Source organism: Macrobrachium rosenbergii, chromosome 53 (genome assembly GCF_040412425.1).
Source record: "Macrobrachium rosenbergii isolate ZJJX-2024 chromosome 53, ASM4041242v1, whole genome shotgun sequence".
In the NCBI taxonomy this organism is placed as follows: Eukaryota; Metazoa; Arthropoda; class Malacostraca; order Decapoda; family Palaemonidae; genus Macrobrachium; species Macrobrachium rosenbergii.
Window position 1 is genome coordinate 24,675,324 of NC_089793.1, and position 27,500 is coordinate 24,702,823.

Genomic DNA, 27,500 nt, shown 5'->3' on the forward strand with positions numbered 1-27,500 from the left:
TATGAGGTCATTCAACGCTCAAAGGGAAATTGAGAGTAAGAAGGTTTGAAAGTGTAACAAGAGGAAAACCTCGCAGTTGCACTACGAAACAATTGCCAGGAGAGGGTTGAGGGAAGCAAGATAGAAAGAATGAGAATAAGAACGGAGGTAGAGTAAAAGGAATGAAAACGTTGAAGCTAGGGGCCGAAGGCATGCTGCAAAGAACCTTAAGTAATGCCTACAATGCACCGCGTGAGGTAGACTGGCGGCACTGCCCTCCTGCGGGAACGAACGGCACAGAACTGGAGAGGGTACCCAAACCAAGAACATGCCACAAGAATATTGTATTACTGGATTTCAACTCTAAGGTGATAATACTGTGATTCGCCACTTAGAAAGAGGCAGGTTATACGAGTCAGGAAACAATGGCGGTCGAAAGCTTGATATTTCTCTGCTTCCATTTTTCTCAATCTTTTTCAACTGTTGTTTGTGTCCTTATGTATCTGTTTGTTTGTTGATTGCTTATTCATTATTTCCATCTATATTTTGCTTCTCTTTGTTGTGTTTTTTCACTCTTTTACATAGGTTAATGGTCGTTTTAATTTACTACGTACGAATGTCTCCACATTTACCTTGAATAATAACTGATTGTGAATCTGTAGCATTATTACACGACAAAAATTATCGTCGCTTTTATTCTTCAAGTCCATAATCAAGGATGAACACTCAGCGTCTTCAAAATACTTACACAAAAGGCTCATCATTAGCACGTAGACCCCCTCAGGCCCCTAAACAGTCTGTGGCACTCGCATCCTGCACACCTTTCCTAGTATCTTGTTGATCAAGACCGTCTCCTTCCAAATAGATATCCTACAGGATTGATCGTCAATTTCTAGTAGCTACTAGCACCGAGGTCCCTGGCTAGCACTCTTTGGGGTGTACGACGGAATTTAGGTAACAAGGCTGAGCTGTGACCTTTAGAAGACATTTTACGTCAGACCGCCGAGGTACATCGACCTTCACTGAAGGAGGGTTTCACAAACCTCCACTGGGCCACATTTCTTAGTGTACTGAAATTCAGTTAATCTGATACTTCTAGTGTATGAAGATTTTTCTCTGTGGAGAAGCTTAATGTTTATTATTATTATTATTATTATTATTATTATTATTATTATTATTATTATTATTATTATTATTATTATTTATTATAATACTGCATAAATGTAAATTAGTAACTCGCACAGAATGGCGTCCATCGTTCATATCTGATAAGCCAATATACAGTATAATTTTTTTCAGAAAATTTGTACTCGCACGCCATCACATACCTAAATCCTGACCTGTATCCAGTAGTTCACGAAAAACATTCCAACTGAAACCATCGAGGAACAACAGCATTCCAAGCACAGCCAATTAGCGTGTTTTTGGAATCTCTGCCAGAGAGAAATGATCCTAAAACTCAAGCGTCAAAAAACTGCAAAACATAATTTGAATATTATTAGATGTATCCTCCTTGGGAAACGTTCACTAATTAAGGAATAAAATGAGGAAAATTCAAAAGCCATGGACATTACGATACATATCATTCATGCATTCATAAAGAACAGGCCCACACCCTCAAAAAAATAAAGAACAGGCCCACACCCTCAGAAAAATTAAGAACAGGTCCACACCCTCAAAAAAAAATAGAACAGGCCCATACCCTCAAAAAAATAAAGGCGTCCTCGCCTTACAAAAGCAAAGCTCCCACGGGACAGAATGAGGAAAATTAAAAATCCGGTAGCATAATATCAGTATTATTCATTCATTCATAAGAAGAGAGCAACCCCCGCCCCCAAAAAAAAGGGCCCTTATCTTGCAAAGGCAAATGTAAAGCTTCCACGGAACAAAAATGAGAACGAGTCCCCTTTTGTGGAAAAAAAGAGAGAGAGAAAACAGCCTCCCTCAATTTTCAACACCTCAGACAAAAAAAAAGCTTCAACGGAACAGAGTGAGAACGAGTCACCCTTTGAGGAAACAAAAGTCCCCACCTCTCAGACAAAATGGTAATAATAATAATTCTCAGGGAGTGAAAATCCATAGGAAAATTTCCAGGCACGTTTCGAAAAAGTGGGAGGAAGACGAAATCAAATGCTGCCTGACGATCGATTTATCGGGGACGAAAGCCTCCGGAGAAAGGGTGGCCGCCACTAAAGTGGTCTTGGTGCGTGACACGCCAGACTCTTTCGCCAACGACTAGTTATTTATCGAGTGTCACAACTTGGCGTCGCAAGAAAAAAGCTCGGTAGATTTAAATAGTTTTATTAATAAGGATCTTCGGAGAATTTAATCAATTAATAATAGTTAAAAATATGGTAGAATTTTGGTACATTTAAATGGTTTTATTAATAAAGACCTTGGGAGAATTTTAATGCAATATATACTAAAAAACTGTGATAAAATATTGTGTATTTTCACTGATACAACCGTGGATTTTGATGAGCACCAAAAATGCATGGATACTAAATCTGAGGTTTATTTAATTATTTATTCTCAAAAATTCGGAAACGAATTTTTGTAACAACGACGACAAAAAAGGTCGTTCAAAAGAAAAGAATCAGCTTGGTAGATTTAAATGGTTTTATTGATAAGAAGCTTGGGGAGAATTTAACGCATATATACTAATTAAAACTGCGGAGAATTTCTTTTTTATTTTCATTTTTGTATTTTATGATGAGTACAAAAAATGAATCGATACTAAATCTAAGACTTATTTACTTCTTTTCAAAAATCGGTGTCACACAAGTAATGGTCATCGACCCGCAAAAACGAAACCTGTTCAGATTTACTGCGAATATCTGGAAAAAAAAATTCTTGATGTCAATATAATCCGTTTTCTACACTTTTTCACGGCTAATTATCAAACAGATCAAAAAGAAACCTCAAAAAGATAAAGAAATAACAAATAACAAACGAAAACGGAGACATTTAAATGAACACCAATTTGCTTTCCTAAATTCCAGAGATTTACCGTAAGCAAACAGGATACTTTACATTCTTCTAAAACAAATAAATAAACAAAACTCATCAACACTGGGATCTCTGTCAAAATTCCAAATGAAAACCGCTAACTGAAACCAATCGCTAATTTTCCTTATCCTCTATTCCAGAGGGCTATCGAAAAACGATCTCCCAAACTTTTATATTTAAAAAAGGGATCACTTATCAGTACAATTTCACGGCCAGCCACTCTTCATATTATTAATATCGGTCAGCGATGTGGCTTTTCTTTTCAAAACCTTGGGTGAATGGCAGGGGGGGGGGGATGGGGGGGGGTTGCGTTCCTGAGGGATTTCGACACTTTTAGATACTGTCAGTTATAAAATGCTTCGGTAAGGAAGGAGAGAGAGAGAGAGAGAGAGAGAGAGAGTGTGTGTGTACGATTTATGCCTAATCGTAAGAGGGGTGACAAAACCTACCATCCAGAGAGAGAGAGAGAGAGAGAGAGAGAGAGAGAGAGAGAGAGAGAGAGAGAGATTTATGCCTGATCGTAAGAGGAATTACAAAACCTACCACCCAGAACAAAACCTACCACCCAGAAGAATAAAGAGAGAGAGAAGAGAGAGAAGAGAGAGAGAGAGAGAGAGAGAGAGAGAGAGAGAGAGAGAGAATAGTCCAACTATGAAACAGAATATACAATGCCATTCAAATGCAGCGTTTATCAAATCCCTCTCACAAATCGCCTGGGCAAAGGAGGGTTCCATCATTTTGCAAACAACTTATACAACAGATAGCTGGGTCACGCAATGTGTTCGTCCCTCATCTGCCTGTTTCTCAATTAAGCTAAAAGCACGAACTTCCTCCCTTAACAAATATCGGCCGTCAGAGTCGGTTGAAATACGACCCTTCTATCGTTTTGCAAACATTATTGACTGGTGCTCAAATCCCTCCTATCGTTTAACAAACACTACCGTTGAACAAACATTATCGACGGGTATTCAAATCCCTCTTATCGCCGTACAAACATTGTTGAAGGGTACTCAAACCCCTACTATCGTTTTACAAACATTATTGACGAGAACTCAAATCCCTCCTATAGTTTAACAAACATTATTGATGGGCACTTGAAATCGCTCCTATTGTTGTACAAATATTATTGACGGGTACCCAAATCCTCCTATCGTTTTACAAACATTATTGACCGATAGTCAGATCTCTCCTATCGTTGTACAAACATTACTGAAAGGTACTCAAATCCCTCCTATCGCTGTACAAACACTATTGACGGGTACTCAACTCCCTCCTATCGTTGGGTACTCAAATCTCTCCTATCATTGTACGAACATTATTGACGGGTACTCAAATCCGTCCTGTCGTTGTACAAACATTACTGACCAGTACTAAAATCCCTAACATTTTCAAATTATTAATGAGCTTTCATATCCATTTTTCATTCTGCAATAAATGTAAAGAATGCATTTGGTTTCCATTACTCTTCAGTAATTGGCATATCTGGGCGAACTCCAGTGTATCCAAAGCTTCAATGATCATTAAACAGTTTATTTTTATGAATTATGAATTCATAATGTCTAATGATTCATGAAGGTAAACTGAGCTACGGTTCAAAGGAAGGGGGTCTCACTATCACTGATACAAACACACACAAACACAGACACACACACGCACAAACACACACATAAAAATGCTACTTTTGAAAGAAGCAAAGTGAGATTGCGTGTTCCCATCAACCTTGATACCAGTTTGCTCACATTCTTTTATAATATTTGATAAAGTTAATGTAACTGAAGACACTGCGTAATCTTATGCCAAAAAGGCCAGCCAAGAACTCTCTCTCTCTCTCTCTCTCTCTCTATATATATATTCTATATATATATATATATATATATATATATATATATATATATATTATGTATATATCGTGTATGTGTTTGCATGCATGTGTGTACGTATGAGTGCGCGTCTAAGCCAAGCGTAAGTTAGCGGTTTGCTCGTGCTTATGGTCTTTGTATATGAACCTTAATCAAGGTGTGAATACATACGCCTGTGGCTACGAAAAGCAACAGGGTTGTGTACACGTGTTCGCCTGACATCAATCAGGCAAGTATCGGCAGGCTTGATGGAGGCTATTTTGCTGTCGATCGGTCGTACTGACAGGTGTCCACTTTCGACACTCATGCTTGTGAATTTTGGATGATTATAGATTGGACCCATTCTTCCCTTTAAAGCGAAAAGTTTGCTTGCAATGATGTTAGAACCCCAAACGATAACCCCAGTTTCTCTCTCTCTCTCTCTCTCTCTCTCTCTCTCTCTCTCTCTCTCTCTCTCTCTCTCTCTCTCCAAGTCTTCCCTTTTACGCAAAATGTTTGCTTGTAATTCTATCAGCATCCAAACCAGTTTATCTCTCTCTCTCTCTCTCTCTCTCTCTCTCTCTCTCTCTCTCTCTCTCTCTCTCTCTCTCTCTCTCTCCCTCTGGACCAATTCTTCCTTTTACAGCAACAAGTTTGCTTGCAATTATGCCAGTATCCAAACCAACACCCTGGGTTTCTCTCTCTCTCTCTCTCTCTCTCTGAATGTTGTTCTTTTCAGGTACTGGGTGAGTGTGGATACATGTTTATGCAGGGAGATTTCGAGAGCAGGATGGTGAAATAAAGATCGGAAGGGTTTAGTGAAGAACAAAAGAAGAAAAAAGATTTTGAGAGAGAGAGAGAGAGAGAGAGAGAGAGAGAGAGAGAGAGAGAGAGAGAGAGAGAGAGAAAAAATAAGATCAAGAGTGTAGGCGGAAAATATAAGCAAACACTGACAATAAAACATTTGAGAGAGAGAGAGAGAGAGAGAGAGAGAGAGAGAGAGAGAGAGAGAGAGAGAGAGAACTTCGGTGAAAATAAGATCAAGAGTGTAGGTGGAAAATATAAGCAAACACTGACAATAAAACATTTGAGAGAGAGAGAGAGAGAGAGAGAGAGAGAGAGAGAGAGAGAGAGAGAGAGAGAGAGAGAGAGAGAGACTATTAATGACAAAAAATTCTGTGAAAATAAGATCAAGAGTGTTGTGTGGAATAAAACTTTGCAAAAAATTCTGATTATCGAATGTAAGTAAAAACAGATCGAAAAGAAGTTGAATCTTCATATTCATTTTCAGACATACACAAAACTTCTTATGAATGAAGCTTACTATATATTTGACCTCTGTTCATCCAGCTACAGCGAATAACAAATACGAGCATTACTTTTAAAGGTAGGATATTTGGGAAATGGCTATCTCAATTTTCAGGTATAGATTAGGCATAAGTAATCCCACACTTTATTTCTGGGGTCATCGTTCTCTACAACTCATAAGTGACAAATGTAAAAAAAAAATGTTAAACTGACAATTAAGTAAATTTAGTGGAATGGAATATAAAATTTAGGCCAAAGGCCAAGCACTGGGACCCAAGTGGTCATTCAGCGCTGAAAGGGAAATCGAGAATAAAAAGGTTTGGAAGGTGTTACAGGAGGAAAACCTCGCAGTTCCACTAGGAGAGGTTGGAAAGTAAGGTGGAAGAAAGAGTATGAAAGGAGGAACAGTAAAAGGAATGAAAGGGGTTGCAACTAGGGGCCGAAGGGACGCCGCAAAGAACCTTAAGTAATGCCTACGGTGCACCGCGTGACGTGCAATGACAGCACTACCCTCCAACGGGAAACATAATTTAATGTACAGAGAAAGGAATGCAGAGTTATTGAGTGGCACTTAAAGAATAAAATGTCAACGAGAATTCTTGGCGTTCCGTGGAATCTGGCCGTGAAGGCTAATTGTCACGAAACCCTGCAGTAAGCCACAGCAATAACGCTGTAGAAAAATATAATACAACAAAGGTTTTTCCATTCAGTACCTCATGCCGCAGAGGGATTCCGAGAGAGAAAGAGAGAATTCTCCAGTGTCTCAACTTATTTTCAATAACATCATCTCCCCAAAAATGTGGACAGTTAACGTTTCCAGATGGAATCATGTCTGGTCATGAAACATAAATATAAGAGAGAGAGAGAGAGAGAGAGAGAGAGAGAGAGAGAGAGAGAGAGAGAGAGAGAGAGAGAGAGAGAGAGAGAGAGAGAGCCACATAAAATTTCCTGGGTAATAATAATAATAATAGTAATAAAAATAAAGACAAGAATACCTCACAAACGTGAATAGCAAAGAGTCCAGCGCGACAAAACGGAATACGATACAGAAAACTACCACCTGAGGTATTCATGACACTTTCCGATATTCCTGGAGTCCCACCCCAATGAACCCCTTCCCCTACCCCTCCTCTTCATACTCACCCCACCCAACCCCACCCACAAACAATAAACTCAAGTGCAGGGGAGGGGCTGGGTGGGGGGGTAGGTTAGGAGGGAGGAAATGCAGGGGACAAGAGATGATGCACAAGGAAACAGAAGGGGGTACCTCCAACGAAAAAGACCAAAGTGTGCCTTCAGTGGTGCCAATTATTTTTTTTACTTTCTTACTGCTTAACTTCTGCCTAAGGAAGATTCACCGCTGGAAACTAGGCCTAGAATCAACACATAAACACAGGGTTCTTTTGTACCTACGATCAATTCTTCAGTGATAAATAAATTGATGCTAGGTTCTTGAGAAACTATGGTCAATGACCTAAAGATAACTTGTATATATAAACTGACGCTAGGTTCTTTAACAACTAAGACCAGTGATCTAAAGATAACTTATATATATAGAGTTCAATAACACCTCAAACCCAACACAAAGGTAATACACAGATGCAGAGCTCTCTGGCACCTGTAATCAGTCATCTACACGTAACATCTGCGATGCATCACCCACAGGTAATACACTGGTGCGGCGTTCTTTAGCATCTGCGGAACGGCTAACATTCTGATGTTGGGTTCTGGAACACCTGTAATCAACCATATATAGGTAAAATGCCAATACCAGGTACTTTTAGTACCAATGACCAATGACCTCAATGTGACAATCTCAACAAATCAGCGTTAACAGGACGTGATTCATTCGTCAAGTGCAAGAAAATCATTTAGTGTATAATCTACGTTACCGTCTCTTAAAATCACTTTTGAGGATAATTCACAATTTACAAACATGATTTTGGAATAAGGTAAAATCGACATCATCCTGCAAAAGAAGCATCCAAAAAACCGATTGCACATAAGACAAATGAGGGCAGAACAGAACGAAGGGAATAGCAATGAAATAAAAGAAATAACAATCACCAATAAATCAGCATTTTTCGACCTTACTTTAGGTTTACTGAACTCAAAAAATACTTTCTATTCGAAGGCCAAATGCACAATTCACCAACCAGCGCTTTTCCGCTATGCTTTGCCTGCGATAAACCCTAATTTTTTTCCCCTCCAAAGAAAATATAGTCCTGGAGACTAACCAGTCTGTGTAAAAGAAGAGAAATGTTTAGGTGTGTTTAGCAGAGAGAGAGAGAGAGAGAGAGAGAGAGAGAGATAAACCGGATTTCCTTCAGTTACAAATACGAAATATACATTTAAAACCAACTACATGTTATGAGAAGCAGACAGGTTTGTGTAGGAATATCTTTTTACAGGGAGAAAAATAAACTATAATCTTGTTATTATGAGATAATACCTCATAATAAAAAAAATAAAAAGACAAGACAATATCCCATAATGAAAAAAAAAACAGACATATGGATGAAAAAGACATCAATTACCCTAATAAGTCTAAGCGAGTCCTAAATATGAAGCAAATAAGAAAATCAAGCTTTCACACAGGTGTAATGTAACAAAACTACACCGAATCCTTAACATTAATGAAATACAGGCGTCAAAGTAATTACAAGAAAAAAATTAAATATAAGTTCAATAAGAATAGGAATGGAATAGGAATTAATAAAAAAAAAAAAGAATTAAACGGGAATTATATACAAATCATTACATTGGAAATGTGAAGTTAATCTCAAAACAAGACTAAAAATTAAATAGGAATGAAATACGAATAGGAATGCAATAAGAATTAAGAAAAAGAATTAAACAGGAATTCCACTTAATTAACCCAGGTAAAATATGCTGAAAATAAAACCGGAAATGAAATGATGGAATAAATGCGGATAAAATGAAAGAAAGTTCCTTCCACATTATTTGCAGTCGGTCGCCCTTTTTGCCGGCGGGGTCCTCCTACCAATAATCCCCTCCTCCCCAGCCCCTCCCCCTCCCCCTTTCACCTACCTCCACCCCAACACTCCTCCTCCTCCTCCCCCGTTCCCCAGCCGACATTAAATCTTTTATTAAGAAGACCAAAAACCACTTCTCCGTCGAGGACGAAATACTCCATCCAGACCATCCAGGTCTTCCTGGAAGCGTGCTGCTGGAAAGAGTGTGAAAAGAAAAACAGAAAAAAGAGAAGAGAATGAAAGGTTGAAAGTTGGTGGATAATGGAAAAAAAATCTGAGGTTTGGGAAAAAGAAGTCGAATGGAAAACTGCGGAGGTGAAATGAGGTTTGAAGGGAGAAAGAACTGAGGTTGCAAAATGAAGTCTGAGGGGAAATTCATTTTGCGGAAAAAGGCGGATACGCAAAAGGCCAATGTGGAATTGTAGGTCAGTGGAAAACTGTTATAGGTCCAGTGGAAAACCGTTAAAGGTCCAGTGGAAAACTGTTAAAGGTCCAGTGGAAAACTGTTATAGGTCCAATGGAAAACTGTTAAAGGTCCAGTGGAAAACTGTTATAGGTTCAGTGGAAAACTATTTTAGGTCCAGTGGGAAACTGTTATAGGTTGTGGAAAACTGTTATAGGTCCAGTGGAAAACTGTTATAGGTCCACTGGAAAACTGTTATAGGTTGTGGAAAACTGTTATAGGACCAGTGAAAAAAAAAGTATATCTTAGTTTAACCAGACCACTGAGCTTACAGCTCTCCTAGGGCTGGCTCGAAGGATTTGATTTATTTTACGTGGCTAAGAACCAACTGGTTATCTAGCAACGGGACCTACAGCTTATTGTGGAATCCGAACCACATTATGACGAGAAATGAATTTCTATCACCAGAAATAAATTCCTCTAATTGTTCATTGGCCGGTCGGAGAGTCGAACGCTGGGCCAACAGCGTGCTAGCCGAGAGCTCTCCACCCCTCAAATGAAGAACCAGTGGAAAACTATTATAGGTCAAGTGGTAAATTGTTATGGGTCAAGCTGAAAACTATTATAGCCCCAGTGGAAAACTATTATAGGTCCAGTAGAAAACTATCATAGGTCCAGCAGAAACTAATATAGGTCCAGTGGAAAACTGTTAAAAGTCCAGTGGAAAAGTATTATAGGTCCAGTGGAAAATTATTAAAGGTCCCATGGAAAACTATTATAGGACCACTGGAAAAGTATCATAGGTCCAGTGGAAAACTGTTATATGTCCAGTTGAAAACTGTTATAGGTCCCGTGGAAAACGTATAGGTCCAGTGGACAACTATGACCGGAAAAAGGGTACTGAATGAATTGTGAATAAGAAAAGAAAAATACAATAAAATACGAGATCTACAGGAGAAACTGAGGAAAGAAGAGGAAGAAAGGCAAAAAAAGTAGTAACGGGAAGAAAACCGACAAGAAAAAAAAGACATGGATAAAGCTGAAAAGAAATCAGCTGACGAAAATAAAATTTCTATTGAAAAGTATATAGAAGAAACTGCTATAAAAGGAGGAAGTGGTTGAATTTTAGGAAGAAATTATTATTATTATTATTATTATTATTATTATTATTTATTATTATTATTATTATTATTATTATTATTATTCAGAATATGAACCCTATTCATATGGAACAAGGCCACGGGGGCCAAGACTTAAAATTCAAGCTTCCAAGGAATATAGTGTTCTTTTGAAATTAGTAACAGAAAGTAATAGGAAATACAGAAAGAAGAGATCAATTATTAAAAAAGCTCATAAATAAATAGATAAAAATTTTTGTAAATTACTAAAATACAAGGAAAGTCTTCGAATATAAAACCTAACCAAATACAAATCAGAGACTAAAGGAATAAGGAAAAAAACGCCCCTGAAATGAAGCCGAGTGGAAAATTGAAGGCAGGAAACAACAGCCGAATGACGTTACCAGGTAAAGACAATCGGAAAACCAGTATTGGAAAACATTCAAGGGGAAAACTGGAAAGTATCAAGCGAAAACTTACATACAAACAAACATACATACATACATGCATATCTGAAAATAGCCACAAGTTCATGGCTGCAATAGCTGCCGCCACTAAATAAATGTAACAGTATAGCGGATATATACATACCGTGTATATATATATATATATATATATATATATATATATATATATATATATATATATATATATGTATATGTATATACTGTATATGTATGTGTTTGTATGTGTGTGTGTTTGTGTAAAGATGTTTAGATTAAGACAATGCACCTTCTTTTAATAACTAATGATTGAAGATAACTGAAATCTTAAGCATCATCCTCGAGAATCAAAAAAATATAAAAAATATACGAACTACAGGCTATATCAGTAACGTATATCCCGCACGATACTGAAATGACACGGCCGATTTAACATTGCTGGCATAAAAAATATTTAAATACAAAGTTCGCGATATATCAAAAAGGATTCGATTTACTGATATAACACTTAAAACAGAAGATAATCAGAAAACTGAAACAAATTTAAAGCCAATAAGGAGCTGTTTTCATTAATGCACAAGAAGTCCCATGACCGTTTAATGTTTGCCTCCAAACCAATTCTGTCCACGAGCGTTGCATGACGCTCATGCATTATTAAGATTAACCGAGCCTGACATGCTTGCTTACGTTCGGCCATTAATACTGCAACGGTGGAGGAGGGACAGAGAAGCATTACTCTGCCTGACAAAACATCATTAATGGACAAACTAACCATTACAGACTAGACATTCACAGGGATTTAACAGAACATTACTCCCAGAGAGATACAGAATTATCAAGTGAATTATTTTTCCGCAAATTGGAATTCTGGTAATTACCAGTGATTTGTCAATGAATTACCAGAGTATTACGATGATCTGTCAATTACCAGAGTATCCTAGTGATCTGTCAATGTATTCTAACGATCTGTCAATGAATTATCAGAGTATTCTAAAGCTCTGTCAATGAATTACCAGAGTATTCTAATGATCTGTCAATGAATTCCCAGAGTATTCCACAGACTGGTTGCTTGGCGTCTTTCCCCCCTTCCCTGTCACAGTGAAGTCTATTTTTTGGTCGCACAAAGAGCTAGTAAGGTTTAATACATCGATAAATATATCCTCAAAAATGACTGATCATGACAAATAAGCAATAATGCTGAAGCCATTAGACTGGAAATGTATTTAGATGATTATACGTAGTATTTCGTGAGAGAGAGAGAGAGAGAGAGAGAGAGAGAGAGAGAGAGAGAGAGAGAGAGAGAGAGACTAACAATACAAATAAAGGAAATTTTAAAGATTATTACAACCAAATCCAAACTTTGGGAAGAAAAATATATTGAGAGAGAGAGAGAGAGAGAGAGAGAGAGAGAGAGAGAGAGAGAGAGAGAGAGAGAGAGAGAGAGAGAGAGACTAACAATACAAATAAAGGAAATTCTAAAGAAAATTATTTTCAAACCCAAACTTTGGGAAGCAAAATATACTAGGAGAGAGAGAGAGAGAGAGAGAGAGAGAGAGAGAGAGAGAGAGAGAGAGAGAGAGAGAGAGAGAGAGAATCATCCCTAGCTATACTATCAAGCAGTGTCTAACAAATGTAACCCACCAACATAACTCAGACACCAAGAGAATTTCTACCTAAAAACGTTTATGATATTTGTAATTATTTCCATTTAATATAAGATGACAAAAGTCATTCATTCTTTCTGTACCTTAAAACGTTATCACGAAAGCAACCATTATCAGACCCAAATCAAATCCTGCAAATATTCAAGAGGCAATCAGAGATTGCTTACCTACACCAATGCAAAATAAAAACAGTGCTATCAGGGTCCACGTCAGTCACAGCCAGTCGTAAGTGCCAATAACCTAGATGTTGTGACGCCATTTTTAGTAGACATAAATCACTCAGCCAGTCCTTCCAGTCAGTTTTGACAGCAGGACTATACACGGGTTACTAAGCAATATATTTATCCTTCCACTCGGAAAAGCTTCACAAGTTCAAGCGAAGAAGCAACGCTTTACTACTCTAAAGCAATTCTCCTTGTATTATAATCATTTACTTACATTGTATCTATTTATTCATTACTGTGTTGATTTATTTTTTTCTTTTCTAGCAACTGATCTCTTCTTTCTGAATTTCCTGTTACCTCTGTCAAATGAACACCATGTTCTTTGGAAGCTTGGATTTCATGTCAGTGGCCCCCGTGGGCGTGTTGCATATGAATAGGGTTCATCTTCTGAATAATAATAATAATAATAATAATAATAATAATAATAATAATAATAATAATAATAATAATATCTGACTTTTTCTTTCTGTATTTCCTATTACCTTCTGTTACTTCTGCCAAATGAACACCATATTCTTTGGAAGCTGGAATTTCAAGTCAGTGACCCCTGTGGTGGGCTTGTTCCATATAAATAAGGACCAACTTCTGAATAATAATAATAATAATAATAATATAATAATAATAATAATAATAATAATAATAATAATAATGTTTTTTAAAAATCTAGCAGGCATACAAACAAACATACACACATGAATTCTTCAACCTACGTCCAACTTCACAAGCGGAGGATACAAAATACCTAGGTATCCACCTGCGAGTTGGAATCCTACACAGAAATTTTGGGGGGAATTTCCTATAAACTTGAGGGTCCTCTGACCTAATTAGGTCAGTAGGAAGGATTCATTCAAAACGCTTTCGTGAATTTCATTAAAAGATAGAGGCATTCATTCATTAATCTTCATTCATTAAATACCAAAGAGTTTTCACAAATGAGTCTAAAGCAATAATCATGATGAAAATTACTTGATTTCAACACTAAGATTTATATATATATATATATATATATATATATATATATATATATATATATATATATATATATATATATATATATATATATATATATATATATATATATATTTATCACCTATACATAGGTGATTTTTTTATATCCACAAATATTAAGCCACAACTATCGTTTACTATCGAGTTCACTATACCTCAAGGAGAATTATAACTGATAGGTGCTTCCCCTGCTAGGCATAGTGAATAACCTGTGGCTTATCACTTGTGATATATATATATATATATATATATATATATATATATATATATATATATATATATATATATATATATATACATATATATAATATATAATATATATATATATATATATATATATATATATATTCTAGGCTTAGTGAATTTGATATTAAACGACATTCAGCTTAACGTATTTGAACAAAAATGTCACGGTGAGATATATATCTATATACATAAACGTGTGTGTGTACGCGTGTGTGCATGTATGTGCATTATGTGTGTGTGTACAAATACAAGAGTACACACTGATACCAAGTACGTTTATGACAACGTGTAGCAACGAATAAGACCATTATGACAACGAAACGAGAGCGCCGGTCCAAATGATCCATTGATCCCTAAACACTTGTTGACAGCGCTATAATCTGTCGTGCACTTCAGGCCATTAAATCTTCGTATTAAATTCACTGGAGTCTCTAAGCATAAAGGGAATGCATGAGGAGTATAATGGCTGTCCGACTTTCATCGGCTTAAGCTTAAGTAAGCTTAATGTTACATTTAAACTCGTTTCAAGCTGATGTTGCAACGTTTCCACGCGTTATCAGTCAGTTTTGATAAGCGATAGGACAAGCTCAATTAAGCTTATTTAAGCTGAAGTTACTTTTACAGGATTTACTCAAAAAGCTTGAATGAGTTGGTACGCTCAAATTAAGCTGATGTTACTCTACTAGACCTTACTCATCAAGCTTGAGTGAGTCGGTAAACTCAACTAAAGCTGATATTCCTTTTCCAAACCTTACCCGCTTACCCGATCAAGCTTGAGCGAGTTGGTAAGCTCAAACTAAGCTGACGTTACTTTTACAGACTTTACTCATCAAGCTTGAGTGAGTCGATAAGCTGTATTAAGCTGGCGTTACTTTACTAGACCTTACTCATCAAGCTTGAGTAAGCGGTAAGCTCAACTAAAGCTGACATTCTTTTTCCAAACCTTACCCGATCAAGCTTAAGTGAGTTGGTAAGCTCAAACTAAGTTGACGTTATTTTTCCAGACCTTACTCATCAAGCTTGAATGATTCGATAAGCTCAAATTAAGCTGGCGTTACTTTTCCAGACCGTACCCAATCAAAACATGAGTGAGATGACAAGCTACAATTAAGCTGACATTGCGAATCCTTCTTGACCCGGTCATCAGCTTTGCTGTAAGCCTGTTAAACGGAGGTTAAGCTTTCGTTGCATCTTTCCCAAGCGATTAATCAATTTCTATCTACGAGTACACTGGAAAAACTGGAATCCGTTCAGTTCAAATCCTTGACCACCAAAACGAAAAACTGGAATTCTTCAGTTCAAAGCCTTCAATTCGAATCAACACTGATCTTTGCAAGGTAGCAGCTGATGCTCTCGAAGATACAACTAAGATCAGGTTTTGAAAACTGACCCTTGGAAGTGTCCTTGAATATTCGTAGAAGGTATCAGCATCCATATTCTCTTTAACTATCCTGATATTATAATTCCTATCATAATTCCCTGTAAGATGAAACCTTCCGGTTCCTTCTGTGAAGAAAGACAACAATCTTCCTGGTTGCTTAATGGATATGATTGCTTTCACATTAAAGAGAGACTTCAGTGAAATTTTTAAGTTTCTGATAGGATATGTGCAGTTTTAAAATTTAGCAGAAGATACGATTTTAATGTTTGAGAGAGGTCATAATGCAATTTTAATATTTAAGAGTGGATATATTGTAATTTGAAAGTTTATGAGTGGATATAATGCCATTTTAAAGTTTGGTAGAGAATATAAACAAATCTCATCGTTTATGAGAGGATTCAACGCCATTGTAAAATTTGAGACAATGGTGCAATTTTAAAGTTCAAGAATGGAAAAAATGTAATTTGAAAGTGTGAGAGGATATAATGCAATTTCAAAGTTTAAGAGGGTATAATGCAACTTTATAGTATAGAGCAGCATTGCCTCAACTTCTCTAACATTTCCCAATTACTGTTTATATATCTATAAACTTATTTTCTTTCTAATCTTTTCTTTTATCTCTATTTTCCTATACATCTTTTCACAATATTTTTCCTTCTTTTCTCATAGCTGCATTCTTTTAAATTAAATGCATTATCTGGTTGCATATCAACGAGCTGTCAGGTTAAGAAATAACAAAAATAATCTTAATGCCCAAACTGAGTATGACAAAAAATGAGCTTCAATCAAGAGGTATTTGGCAACAGCTGCGCAGTAGGCGTGGCTTCCGTCCTAACTTAGAATGAAAACACTCTGGTTTGCTGCTTACAGAGCCCCCTAATCCTTTCATATATTCATGCTCTGAATCATTCCAGTGGAGCATCACACGACGCAGTTTGCCGAATATGCTATGGTCAGTGACTTTGCAGACTAAAGTTATCAGGCATGGGGAGGGATTTAAACACGAGAGAGAGAGAGAGAGAGAGAGAGAGAGAGAGAGAGAGAGAGAGAGAGAGAGAGAGAGAGAGAGAGAGAGACTCATCAAAGTGAAATTCTGGAGTGCTTGATGGACTACTGCCTCGTAAGCGAGATGCATGTGCTTTAAGTGCCTTCGTTCGCAAAATTACTTTTATATTTGAAAGGGAAGAAAGCGCGAAGCTCAGCAACATAATTCATAAGGTGATCAAAGATGTATTAATAGTTTCTTAATAATATCAGATACCAATTTCCCTAAAGAATCTATTAAATGTATAAATAAACTCATCTTAATCGAGATTGATAATATCTTCCTGTTGCCTTGTTCATAAATAAATATGTATGTGTGTGTATGTATATGTATGTATGTATGTATGTAAAAGGTATGTATATATATATATATATATATATATATATATATATATATATATATATATATATATAAACTGTATTTAAAACTACTAAAGAGACAGGAAAGAATAACAGTGAGATAATTTAGGGAAATTTTACGCATCATCAAACTTGAGAAATCGACTGTAGGCGGTAAATTTATCCCAACAAACTCTTGAGCGTTTGGGTTCTATGACAGTCAACTGACAGAACTCTCATCTGTTGCTTTCAGAAATAAAAGAGTTTAACTCAAGTGTAGTTCGCAGATTATTTCATAATCCCCAGAAACTTGGAAAGAGCTTCCAGAATATTTCCTAACATATCCCTGACAGATAAAGAACTATCCATGGAAAAATAAAATACGCGGAAAAAAGAAACTAGAAATTACTCAGAATGCGCATACCACTACCAAGCTAAGTTCTCTGAGCACGTTTATATCCAGTAGATCGGGTTAGTTATCAGTGCATAAGAAACCTGGAAGGATGAAAGAAATATATTGGGTCATGACTAATCCGCCATTTCTTCAAACTAATTATTCAATTGCTGGAGCTATATTCCACCCATTAAAATGAATTAAACTAATCATACACCAACAAATTTTCTAAATATCTTGTGTACAAAGAGACACGTGAGAAAAAGAACGTGCGAAAATAAATAAAATATAATAAAAAGGTCCCTCTTCCTTGACCAAAACCTGTGGCTCCAAAATTTGTTTAATAACCAGTAACCTCTCGAGATATCATGCTGGCACAACAGGCAGACGAGTAAATAAACAGGAAAACACAGACGAAGAAAAAATGGTTTGAAACGTGGCCCCAGTCCGGGCGGGTCAGTCATTACGGCCAACAAGGTCTCTAATTGACAAAGGTGGTAGCTGTCTAATTGACCGACCACCCGGGATTAGCTGGAGGCACTGTTCTCTTAATGGTGCTTATGGCCACCGAGGTTAGAATGACGCTTTGGATCTTTGTGTTTCCGTCCTGCCTTTTCCTATCTCTTGTTCATCAGGTATCTCGACAAGTTCTCGAATGATTTCAACGCGATTTGGCGTAAGGGCCGACAACAGGTCAGGGAAGAATCGGCTGGATTTTGGAATGGAATGAAACGGAATATAAAATTTAGGCGAAAGGCCAAGCGATGGGACTTATGAGATCATTCAGCGCTGAAAGGGAAACTGAGAGTAAAAAAAATTTTAAGGGTGTTACAAGAGGGAGAAAAATAAGATGGAAGAAAGGGAATATGAGCGGAGGTACAGTAAAAGGAATGAAAAGCCTTTCAGCTAGGGGCCGAAGGGATGTTGCAAAGAAGCGTAAGTAATGCCTAAAGCGCACCTCAAGCAGAACCCTCCTGCGGGGGATTTTGGAATGGAACCGGATGCGAATTCGGAGTTATTTCCATTGGTGTTGGAAGGAACATTTTCTTTTCTGACCGCTTTTGGTTCGAAGATTGAGGATTTTACGAATTTGGCAACTGAATTGCTTTTATATATTTTTTATATCACATCTCATATCACACCTTATTTTAAAAGATTCCCATCCATTGAAATTATTTGTACATATACTGTATATATATATATATATATATATATATATATATATATATATATATATATATATATATAGATAGATAGATAGATAGATAGATAGATAGATAGATAGATAGATAGACAGATAGATAGATAGATAGACAGATAGATACACATATATATATATAAAGTAATATATATATATATATATATATATATATATATATATATATATATATATATATATATGGGGAGCCTCGATGGCTCGGTTATAGAAGAACAAACCTCAGACTTCATAGAAGTCTATGGCGAGGTTCAACCCCGCAGCCGACCGGTCAGAGAGGTGGACACTTGCTATCCGTGACACCCTGGGATTAAGTAATCAACGGATAGGGTTGCTGAAAGCAAATGGGTGTTACAGGATTTACACATAAACAAAGCCACTCCAACACCTTCAAAACATAACAGACACCTCACACGTCTCGAACTGACTCGTCCAGTTCTCCTCGCTGCTGGGAGAAAGGGAGCTGGGGATTTATTAAATGTACACATTTCGCTACCGGGGTCTAAGTTGATGTCAGCAGGGCAGCCGATCACCCTCCCCACCGCCAAAATCAAAGTCCTTCAAAAGAAGGCATCGTGCTTACACCCCATATAATAATGGGAAAAATGCACGTTAAAGACGAAGAAGAAGAAGAAGATATATATATACACATGGCAAGGAGAAGAAAGCAATTAGAGTGGAAGGTTATAACCACTGAGGCCCTACCACTGAATTCATCTCAACCAGCCATCTCCAGCAAATTGAAAATAAAACAATATAAAAAAACACTTGTCACTATTTCAGGAACTAACCTGCTTCAGGAGTTTCTGCTGACGAAGGCCAGCTTCTTCGTCCACAGAGCCGGGAATATCAGATCCCGGGAGGGCGTTGTTTGTCCACGCTGACGACATTCTGCTGAAATAAAAGAAAAAAAATTCGTATGAAAATATTGACAGTCATAAACGGCTTTGAATCAAGTTCCTTTATCATATAAATGTCTGCTATTGATTAAGGCATAAGAGAGTTACAAATGGAAATGCAACAAGATGTGATCCAATGGTAAGCTTAAATGAGAATATAAGCCAAAGCATTTAGAGATGGTTCAGTCACGGAGAGAGAATGCGAGCGTGTTCCTTTTTACTGATCATGCTGCTATTCAATAAAACCCAAAGAAGTTAAAAACAGAGATACAACAAGATGAGAATGTTGAGTCAATAGTTAGCTTAAGCGAGAAGGTAAGTCAAAGCGTTTAGAGATGGTTCAGTCATGTAGAGAGAATGTGAGTGGTCTTCCTTTCATTAACCACGCTACTATTCAGTAAGAAGTAAGGGAGTTAGAAATTGAGATATAAAAAGATGTGGTTCATTGCTTAGCTTAATTAAGTGAGGAGATGAGCCAATGCGTTTTGAGATGGTTCAGACAGGTAGAGAGGATGAGTGCGTTCCTCTATTTCTATTTTAACTTTTTTTCCTCATACGCCTTTACTCTTTATGGGGATGGGGGGTGATACAGTTTGCTGAATCGCTGAGAAACCTTGGTGGAGAAAATTTTGAATATACCTAACAAGAAGGCTCGTTAATAACAAGTCGACACCTCCAACATGGCTGTGGCTCTTGGCTTTCTCTCTCTCTCTCTCCTCTCTCTCTCTCTCTCTCTCTCTCTCTCTTTCCTCAACCAAAGTCTCCGACTTTTTATATGAACGAATTACACTTCCTCGGGAAAGGAGCACTTCCAATTAGCATTATGGCCCATAACAAAAGCTGCTAAACTTTCATTCCCCAAATACGGGTGAGCAATCTAAGAGGGAACGCTTTACCCTAACAAGGCAAAATGACAAATCTTGTAACCTGAGAAAGAATGGGAAACATACCTTGAAAACATTGGTGCATACAGGATATGTACGTATGTATGTCTGTATGTTTGTCTGTATGTTTGTCTGTATGTATGTATGTATGTATGTATGTATGTAGTACTGAACATATACATACATATACATATACATATACATGTACATACTCATACACACAAACAAATAATTGATATATAAATATATCTATATATATAATATAATATATATATAATTTATATACATAATATATATATCTATACATATATATGTATATATATATTAAACTTGATTAATTGCACAATTTTACTGTGCGTTCATACAAAGAATAATAATACCTAATTTAAACAGGACGGCACCTGGTGGGGATTTTATTCACAAAAGAAACTGTTGTGAATAAAATTTCTGTTAGATGACATTCTGTCCTGTTATATTATATATATATATATATTATATATATATATATTATATATATATATATATATATATATATATATATATATATATATATATATATATATATGGTCAAATGTCACTGTACATTGTCGTTTCTAAACCATGCAGCAACGATTCGAATCCCACAGATGACGAAGCACTTATCAGTTATAATTCCCCCTCGGGTGTGTAAGTTATTCCCGAGGTGAGTGAACTGGATATTAATCGATATTTGTGGATTAGTGTTTGTGAATATGAAAAAGTCACGGTGTATGTGACAAAAATACAAGCACACACATATACCTGGATGCAGGTATTTCCTCCCGTTAAATCTTAACAAGAAAACAATAAGTACCAAACGAAGCGAGAGAGAGAGAGAGAGAGAGAGAGAGAGAGAGAGAGAGAGAGAGAGAGAGAGAGAGAGAGAGATCCAAATGAGAGATGAGATGCCTGAGACCATTTTCAGAATCCAGAACAGTCATAAATGAACTGGAAAATCAGGGACCAGGACAGTCAGAGAGAGAGAGAGAGAGAGAGAGAGAGAGAGAGAGAGAGAGGGGGAGGGGGCGTTAACAGAATCGCAATATAATTGGGATCTGCAGGGAATGGAATTAAGTCATAAATTAATTGGAAAACGAGAAGAGAAGAGAGAGAGTGGCCGACACACAGGTGGCTGGCTGAATTCAGGAGAGGCATTGATTACAGAGAAGTGTTTGCAGACGAGAATGATTTGCATCATGAAAGAGGGAGGGAAGCTGCTAGTGAATAGCTTCCACTCCTAGTTGGCTCGACGGCTCTCTTGCTGGCTTGCTGGCTCGCTGGCTCGCTGGCTCGCACACCCAGTGGAATGGTATTTTCAGTCAATAGCCAAGGTATTTGCGGTCAAAAAGCCAAAAAATTTTTCGTCAAAATCACGTAGTATTTCTGATCAAAAAGCTGAGGCATTTTTTGTCAAAAAACCAAAGTATTTCTGGTCGAAAAGGAAGAGCATTTTTTGTCAAAAAGTCAGATAATTTTCTGTCAAAAAGCTAAAGTATTTTCGGTCAATAAGCCAGAGAATATTTTTTTTTTTGTCAAAGAACCAAAGCATTTCCGGTCAAAAAGCCAAGCATTTTTGTCAAAAAGCCAACATATTTCCGGTCAAAAACCCAAGGCATTTATTTTATTTATTTTTTTTTTGACAACAAAGCCAAAGTATTTTTGTTAAAAGAGCCAAATCATTTCCAGTCAAAAATCCGAGGCATTTTTTGTCAAAAAGCCTAAATATTTCAAGTATAAAAGCCAAGGCATTTTTTGTCAAAACCCAAAGTGTTTTTGTTAAAACCCCATGGTATTTTCGGTGAAAAAGGCAAGGTATCTTCCGTCAAAAATCTACTAATTATGACAAAATATTTTTTAGTTTGGATGTGTTCCAGTAGAGAAAAAGTTGCCTGGTGAAAAACCATTTTAGCTCAAAAATAATATCAATAATTCTGAAAGCATAAACAATACGTTTCTGCGTATTGCCAAAATTGGTGGAAATTTCAAAACAATATATATGACAACGCTTACGAGAACCACAATAGTCATAACACTACAATAATATAATGAGAAATCGTAAAGCGCTGACGAAGGCGCCGGTAGAATGACAAAAATGAGTATTGCTTCTCGGTGTCCCATACGTAAAATATGTAATTACAACCACTGTGGCACGAATGGGTGAAAGGGATGAATAATGTTGAGGCAGGATGAAAATAATGAAAATATGTAACATATTCATCTCGAAGGGAGGGATGCGGGTGACGAGGCTATTTTGAAGAAGAAATAACCCAATTTACTTCCATACATATTAAAATTCAGCTAAATGGCTGGCTTTCATTCACGCCACCTTAAAGCTACGTGGAATGGAATATAAAATTTAGGCCAAAGGCCAAGCACTGGGACCTATGAGATCATTCAGCAATGAAAGGGAAAATGAAAGTAAAAAGATCTGAAAGGTGTAACAGGAGGAAAATCTCGCAATTACACTAATGAAACAATTGTTAGGAAATGGTGTTAAATAAGATGGAAGAAAAAAAATGATGAACGGAGGTACAGCAAACGGAATGACAGGGGTTGCAGCTAGAGGCCGAAGGGATGCTGCAAAGAACATTGAGTAATGCCTACAGTGCACCACGTGAGGTGCATTGATGATGCTACCCATTTGCATAGTGACTTTCCGAAAAATTAAATTATTAATTGCATGGACAGTAAATCATATGTAATCAGTCATTATGGATGACCGTATATCATCTATAATGTCATTATAATTAAGGTAATGATGGACCACCAACAGCTACTCATTATAACCTATATATGAAGCGTTGCTCGAGCTAATTTGAAAATCTCTCTCTCTCTCTCTCTCTCTCTCTCTCTCTCTCTCTCTCTTCGCTTTTTAACAGATTCCCATATGTTATACCTCCTTTTTTCCTCAACTTGTTCTCCTCCTCTTTTAATCTTTTATCACGTTCTTTAATATCGCCCTCTCTCTCTTCTTTCTCTCTCTCTCTCTCTCTCTCTCTCTCTCTTCTTGAACATTTCTCTCTCTCTGAATATTTACAATAAGCAATGGATATCTAAGGTACCTCCTTAACAGTACCATCAACAAGAAAAATGTATATGGATACTATCAGATTTTAATCAAAAATCTAAACGGATACAATCAGAAGATTTTACCAACAAGAAAAATCTAAATGGATACTATCAGAAGATTTTAACAAGTAAAGAAAACCTACATGGATACTATCAGAAGATTTTATTCAATACGAAAAATCTAAATGGATCCTATCAGACGATTTTAATCAATAAGGAAAATCTAAATGAATGCTATCAAGTGACTGTATTTAAAATGGAGTCCTGTAATGCATCGTAATCCAACAAAAAACGAGTAGCTTATGAATCGGGATACGTTATGAGGAAAATTTCTGCTATACAAATCATTCAAAATACAAAAGTAAAAATTCAGCATATATCGCAATGAAACCCTGAGGGAGGCTCGTATCATTCATAAGACTGCACTAATCCAGAGAGAGAGAGAGAGAGAGAGAGAGAGAGAGAGAGAGAGAGAGAGAGAGAGAGAGAGAGAGAGAGAGAGAGGCAACATTCATCATCATTTTTTGCGGCCGATGTTTACACAGAAGTAATATCGGGCAGAATTTTGTACTAGATCCCCCTTGCAATAAGACGGAATTTCTTATCGCCCTGAGAGAGAGAGAGAGAGAGAGAGAGAGAGAGAGAGAGAGAGAGAGAGAGAGAGAGAAATCAACATTTGCATGTGGAGTTCAAATATTGGAGGTTATTGTCGTTCTGTGTTAGCCCAGAACGTAATAGGTTAATTGGCTATGATTATTTCACCCAAGAGCGTATGAAGAGCTCTCGGCATTTTCTTCTACCGGAACGTGACAGACCTTGTTCTCCCCAGGACTTGAAAAGGATTATTGAGAGAATACTCTATTTGCTCTCTTCTACTTACATATGCGTTTGATATTCTCTTGTCTTAACATTTACTCTCGCCAAGGTTTGATGCAGAGTCAGGGGAATTATTGATCTTAGGTAATCGGCAATTCTTTTGAGAACCAGTAAGAAGCGTTTAACATATGCAATCCTTTGGGAAGAAAAGAATCATCATGACCACGCGCATGCGCCTGGAACGCCTGGAACGTCAGACACAAAGCAAATGCAAGCACTAACACCACGAACGTTTATATGATAAAAAAAAATAATTTTCAGGTTCATTTTTTCAGTGAGATTTTCTTTAGCCTATATAATCCACCCCTTTCATTTTTGTTCTATATAACGGCACAAAAAAAATCACCTCCATTTTGAGGCCAGTTCGTAGCTTCATCTTTTTCTGTGGTTGCCTTTCAGAAAATAATATATGAAATACATCTGAAAAATTCCGAGAAAATTCGAAATATATAAAGATTCAAAAAACAAAAAAAAAAACATACAAACAAAACACTTTGGAACAAAGCGAAAACCACACGAGAAAAATCACGAGGGAAAAAAACGAATGATAACAGGGGGAAGCTGAAAATGTTTGAAGTCAAAACGCAAATATTAACATAAACGAAAATAAAATAAAAATTTAGTGGTATTGTTGCCACAAAAATGCGAACACTTAATCAAGTAAATTATTTCTGGAATGAAAGCAGCATGCAGAAGGCAGAAAGGGTATTATATATATATATATATATATATATATATATATATATATATATATATATATATATATATATATATATATAATATAATGTAAATATAACTGAAATCAAAGACAAAACCATAGAAGTTTGTGTAGAGTATTATTATTATTATTATTATTATTATTACATATTATTATTATTATTATTATTATTATTATTATTTGAAATCCAAGCTTACCAGAGAATAGGGTGTTCACTACTGAAAGAAGTAACAAATATAGAAAATAATAAACGAAGAGATCAGTTATTACAAAAGACAAGATTAATACTATGAAATTAATCGTAAAAACTGACCTTAAAATATGCAAATATACAATTTGAAAAAATAAAAATTGAAAGATAATATAAAAATGTAAGGAATAAAGACGCACACACGGTAATATGAACCATGTCGCGTTAACAGTGATGTGAAAACGTTAAATCAGTCAACCGGTATTAAAACGTTTAATTAATCAGTAAATACTCACTCATTCCACATCACATCAATCTTATTATTAACTTATTATTTCTGTACATCATGCACTTCTCTCTATCTCTCTTCTCTCTTTTTTCTGTACATCATGCAATTTATTCTCCTTCCTCCCTCCTTCGCACATCATGAATTTATTCTCCTCTCTCTGCACATCATGTGTGTGTGTGTGTGTGTGTGTGTGTGTGTGTGTGTGTGTGTGTGTGTTTGGCTATATCTGTTCTGCTCGTATTTGACTCAATTTCCCCTAATAAAACCATATCACTATAAAAAAAAAATAGTTTCATAACATTTGAAGAGACCGCACTTCATACTTCAGCACCCTGACTGGGTTTCACGGGTCCTAATTATCGAATATTTGGGACTGTTGAAGAGCACTGAAGGGGCTCTCACAGATCACACTTCCAAACTAACTGAAATTCCACTGGAAATCAATGGGGTTCAAACATCCCTGTCATTTTTCCTAAATAAACATCCTGCCTCTATTAAAAATACCCAGGCATGTTTACTTCCTCTCTCTCTCTCTCTCTCTCTCTCTCTCTCTCTCTCTCTCTCTCTCTCTCTCTCTCTCTCTCTCTTTAAAACTTCAATGGGAAGTAATCATTTTGATGACAATTTTAGCTCTCCAAAACAAACATCAAGAGTATTAATACAGCATGTGAATAAGTACACTTATGTAAATTACCAACAGTCTCAGTCGCTGCATGGACAAGAACGATTTATATATTATTTTTCTAATGAGAATTTTGAAAAATTCATAAGAAAGTACGGCATTTGTTTCTTCCCAGTAAGATTGAACTCTGCTCTCCAGCTGTCTGAGGCAAGGACAGCCACAGGTTGTGTATATTGATATATATATATATATACTGATATATATATATATATATATATAAATATATATATATATATATATATATATATATATATATATATATATATATATATATGTATATATATATGTGTGTGTGTGTGTGTATGTGTGTGTACATTTTAGGGGATTTCTTGGTGTTTGGCTTACTTTTTGATCTGTTCATATACACACATTTTATACACACATATATATATATATGCACATATATATATATATATATATATGTATATACATATATATATGCATATATCATATATATGTATATGTACACACACACATTTATGTACACATTGTGCGTGTGTGTGTGAACGGATCAGAATATAAATCAAACACGTCAAAAAGCAAAGAAAATTATCCATGGGTAAAGTTCGGAAGTGTGGGCCAGAGAAAGGATCAGTCAGCTTAAATTGGGAGTTTAACTCAATCACTACGTCAAAGCTTTGAAATTATAGCACTCCGCTGAGAGAGATTAAATGCCCCTGTCTCTCCCCTTCCTCCCCAAATCCCCTCTCCCACTAACCACCGGCCCCCGCCCCCCTCCCGCCAATCACGCCTCGAAACTATTACATTAAGCGAGATATTTCACTGGCAGGATATATCTGTCGATATACATTTGTTGTGCAAATGTGTTTCATGATATTACATTTCAGGACTTGTGTGATGTATAACAAGTTGACTCTGTATTTTTTCCCCTTTGCGACCTCCCAGACGTGTTCAGTCCATCAACCATTATTATTATTATTATTATTATTATTATTATTATTATTATTATTATTATTATTATTATTATTCAGATGATGAACACTACCCATATCGAACAAGAACACAACAGGGGCATTGACTTGAAATTGAAGCTTCCAAAGAATATGGTGCTCATTCGAGAGAGGTAACAGAAGGTCAAAGGAAGTACAGAAAGAGGAGATCAGTTAAAAAAAGAGGTAAATTAGCAAATTAACAAATACATAAACACGTAAGTAAATTACTAAAATACAGGAAGAACTGCATTTAATACTTCTTCACCCAGACAAGATAAAAAATAATGTCACCCTCGCAATCTAGAAATTAGC

General features: G+C 36.3%; 1 protein-coding gene across 8 annotated transcripts in view; it reads right to left on the reverse strand.

Annotated features, from left to right (window-relative positions):
• Positions 1-27,500, reverse strand: part of ktub (Tub domain-containing protein ktub) — a 506,836-nt gene that overhangs the window by 419,539 nt on the left and 59,797 nt on the right. For 5 of the 8 annotated variants that reach the window (XM_067096899.1, XM_067096897.1, XM_067096893.1 and 2 more), the window contains one exon: positions 19,402-19,504. In XM_067096899.1, coding sequence (XP_066953000.1) covers positions 19,402-19,500 — 99 coding nt within the window. In that variant the 5' untranslated portion in view covers positions 19,501-19,504. The remainder of the gene's footprint in view (positions 1-19,401; positions 19,505-27,500) is intronic. The other 3 variants (XM_067096900.1, XM_067096898.1, XM_067096896.1) reach the window with 1 other exon arrangement.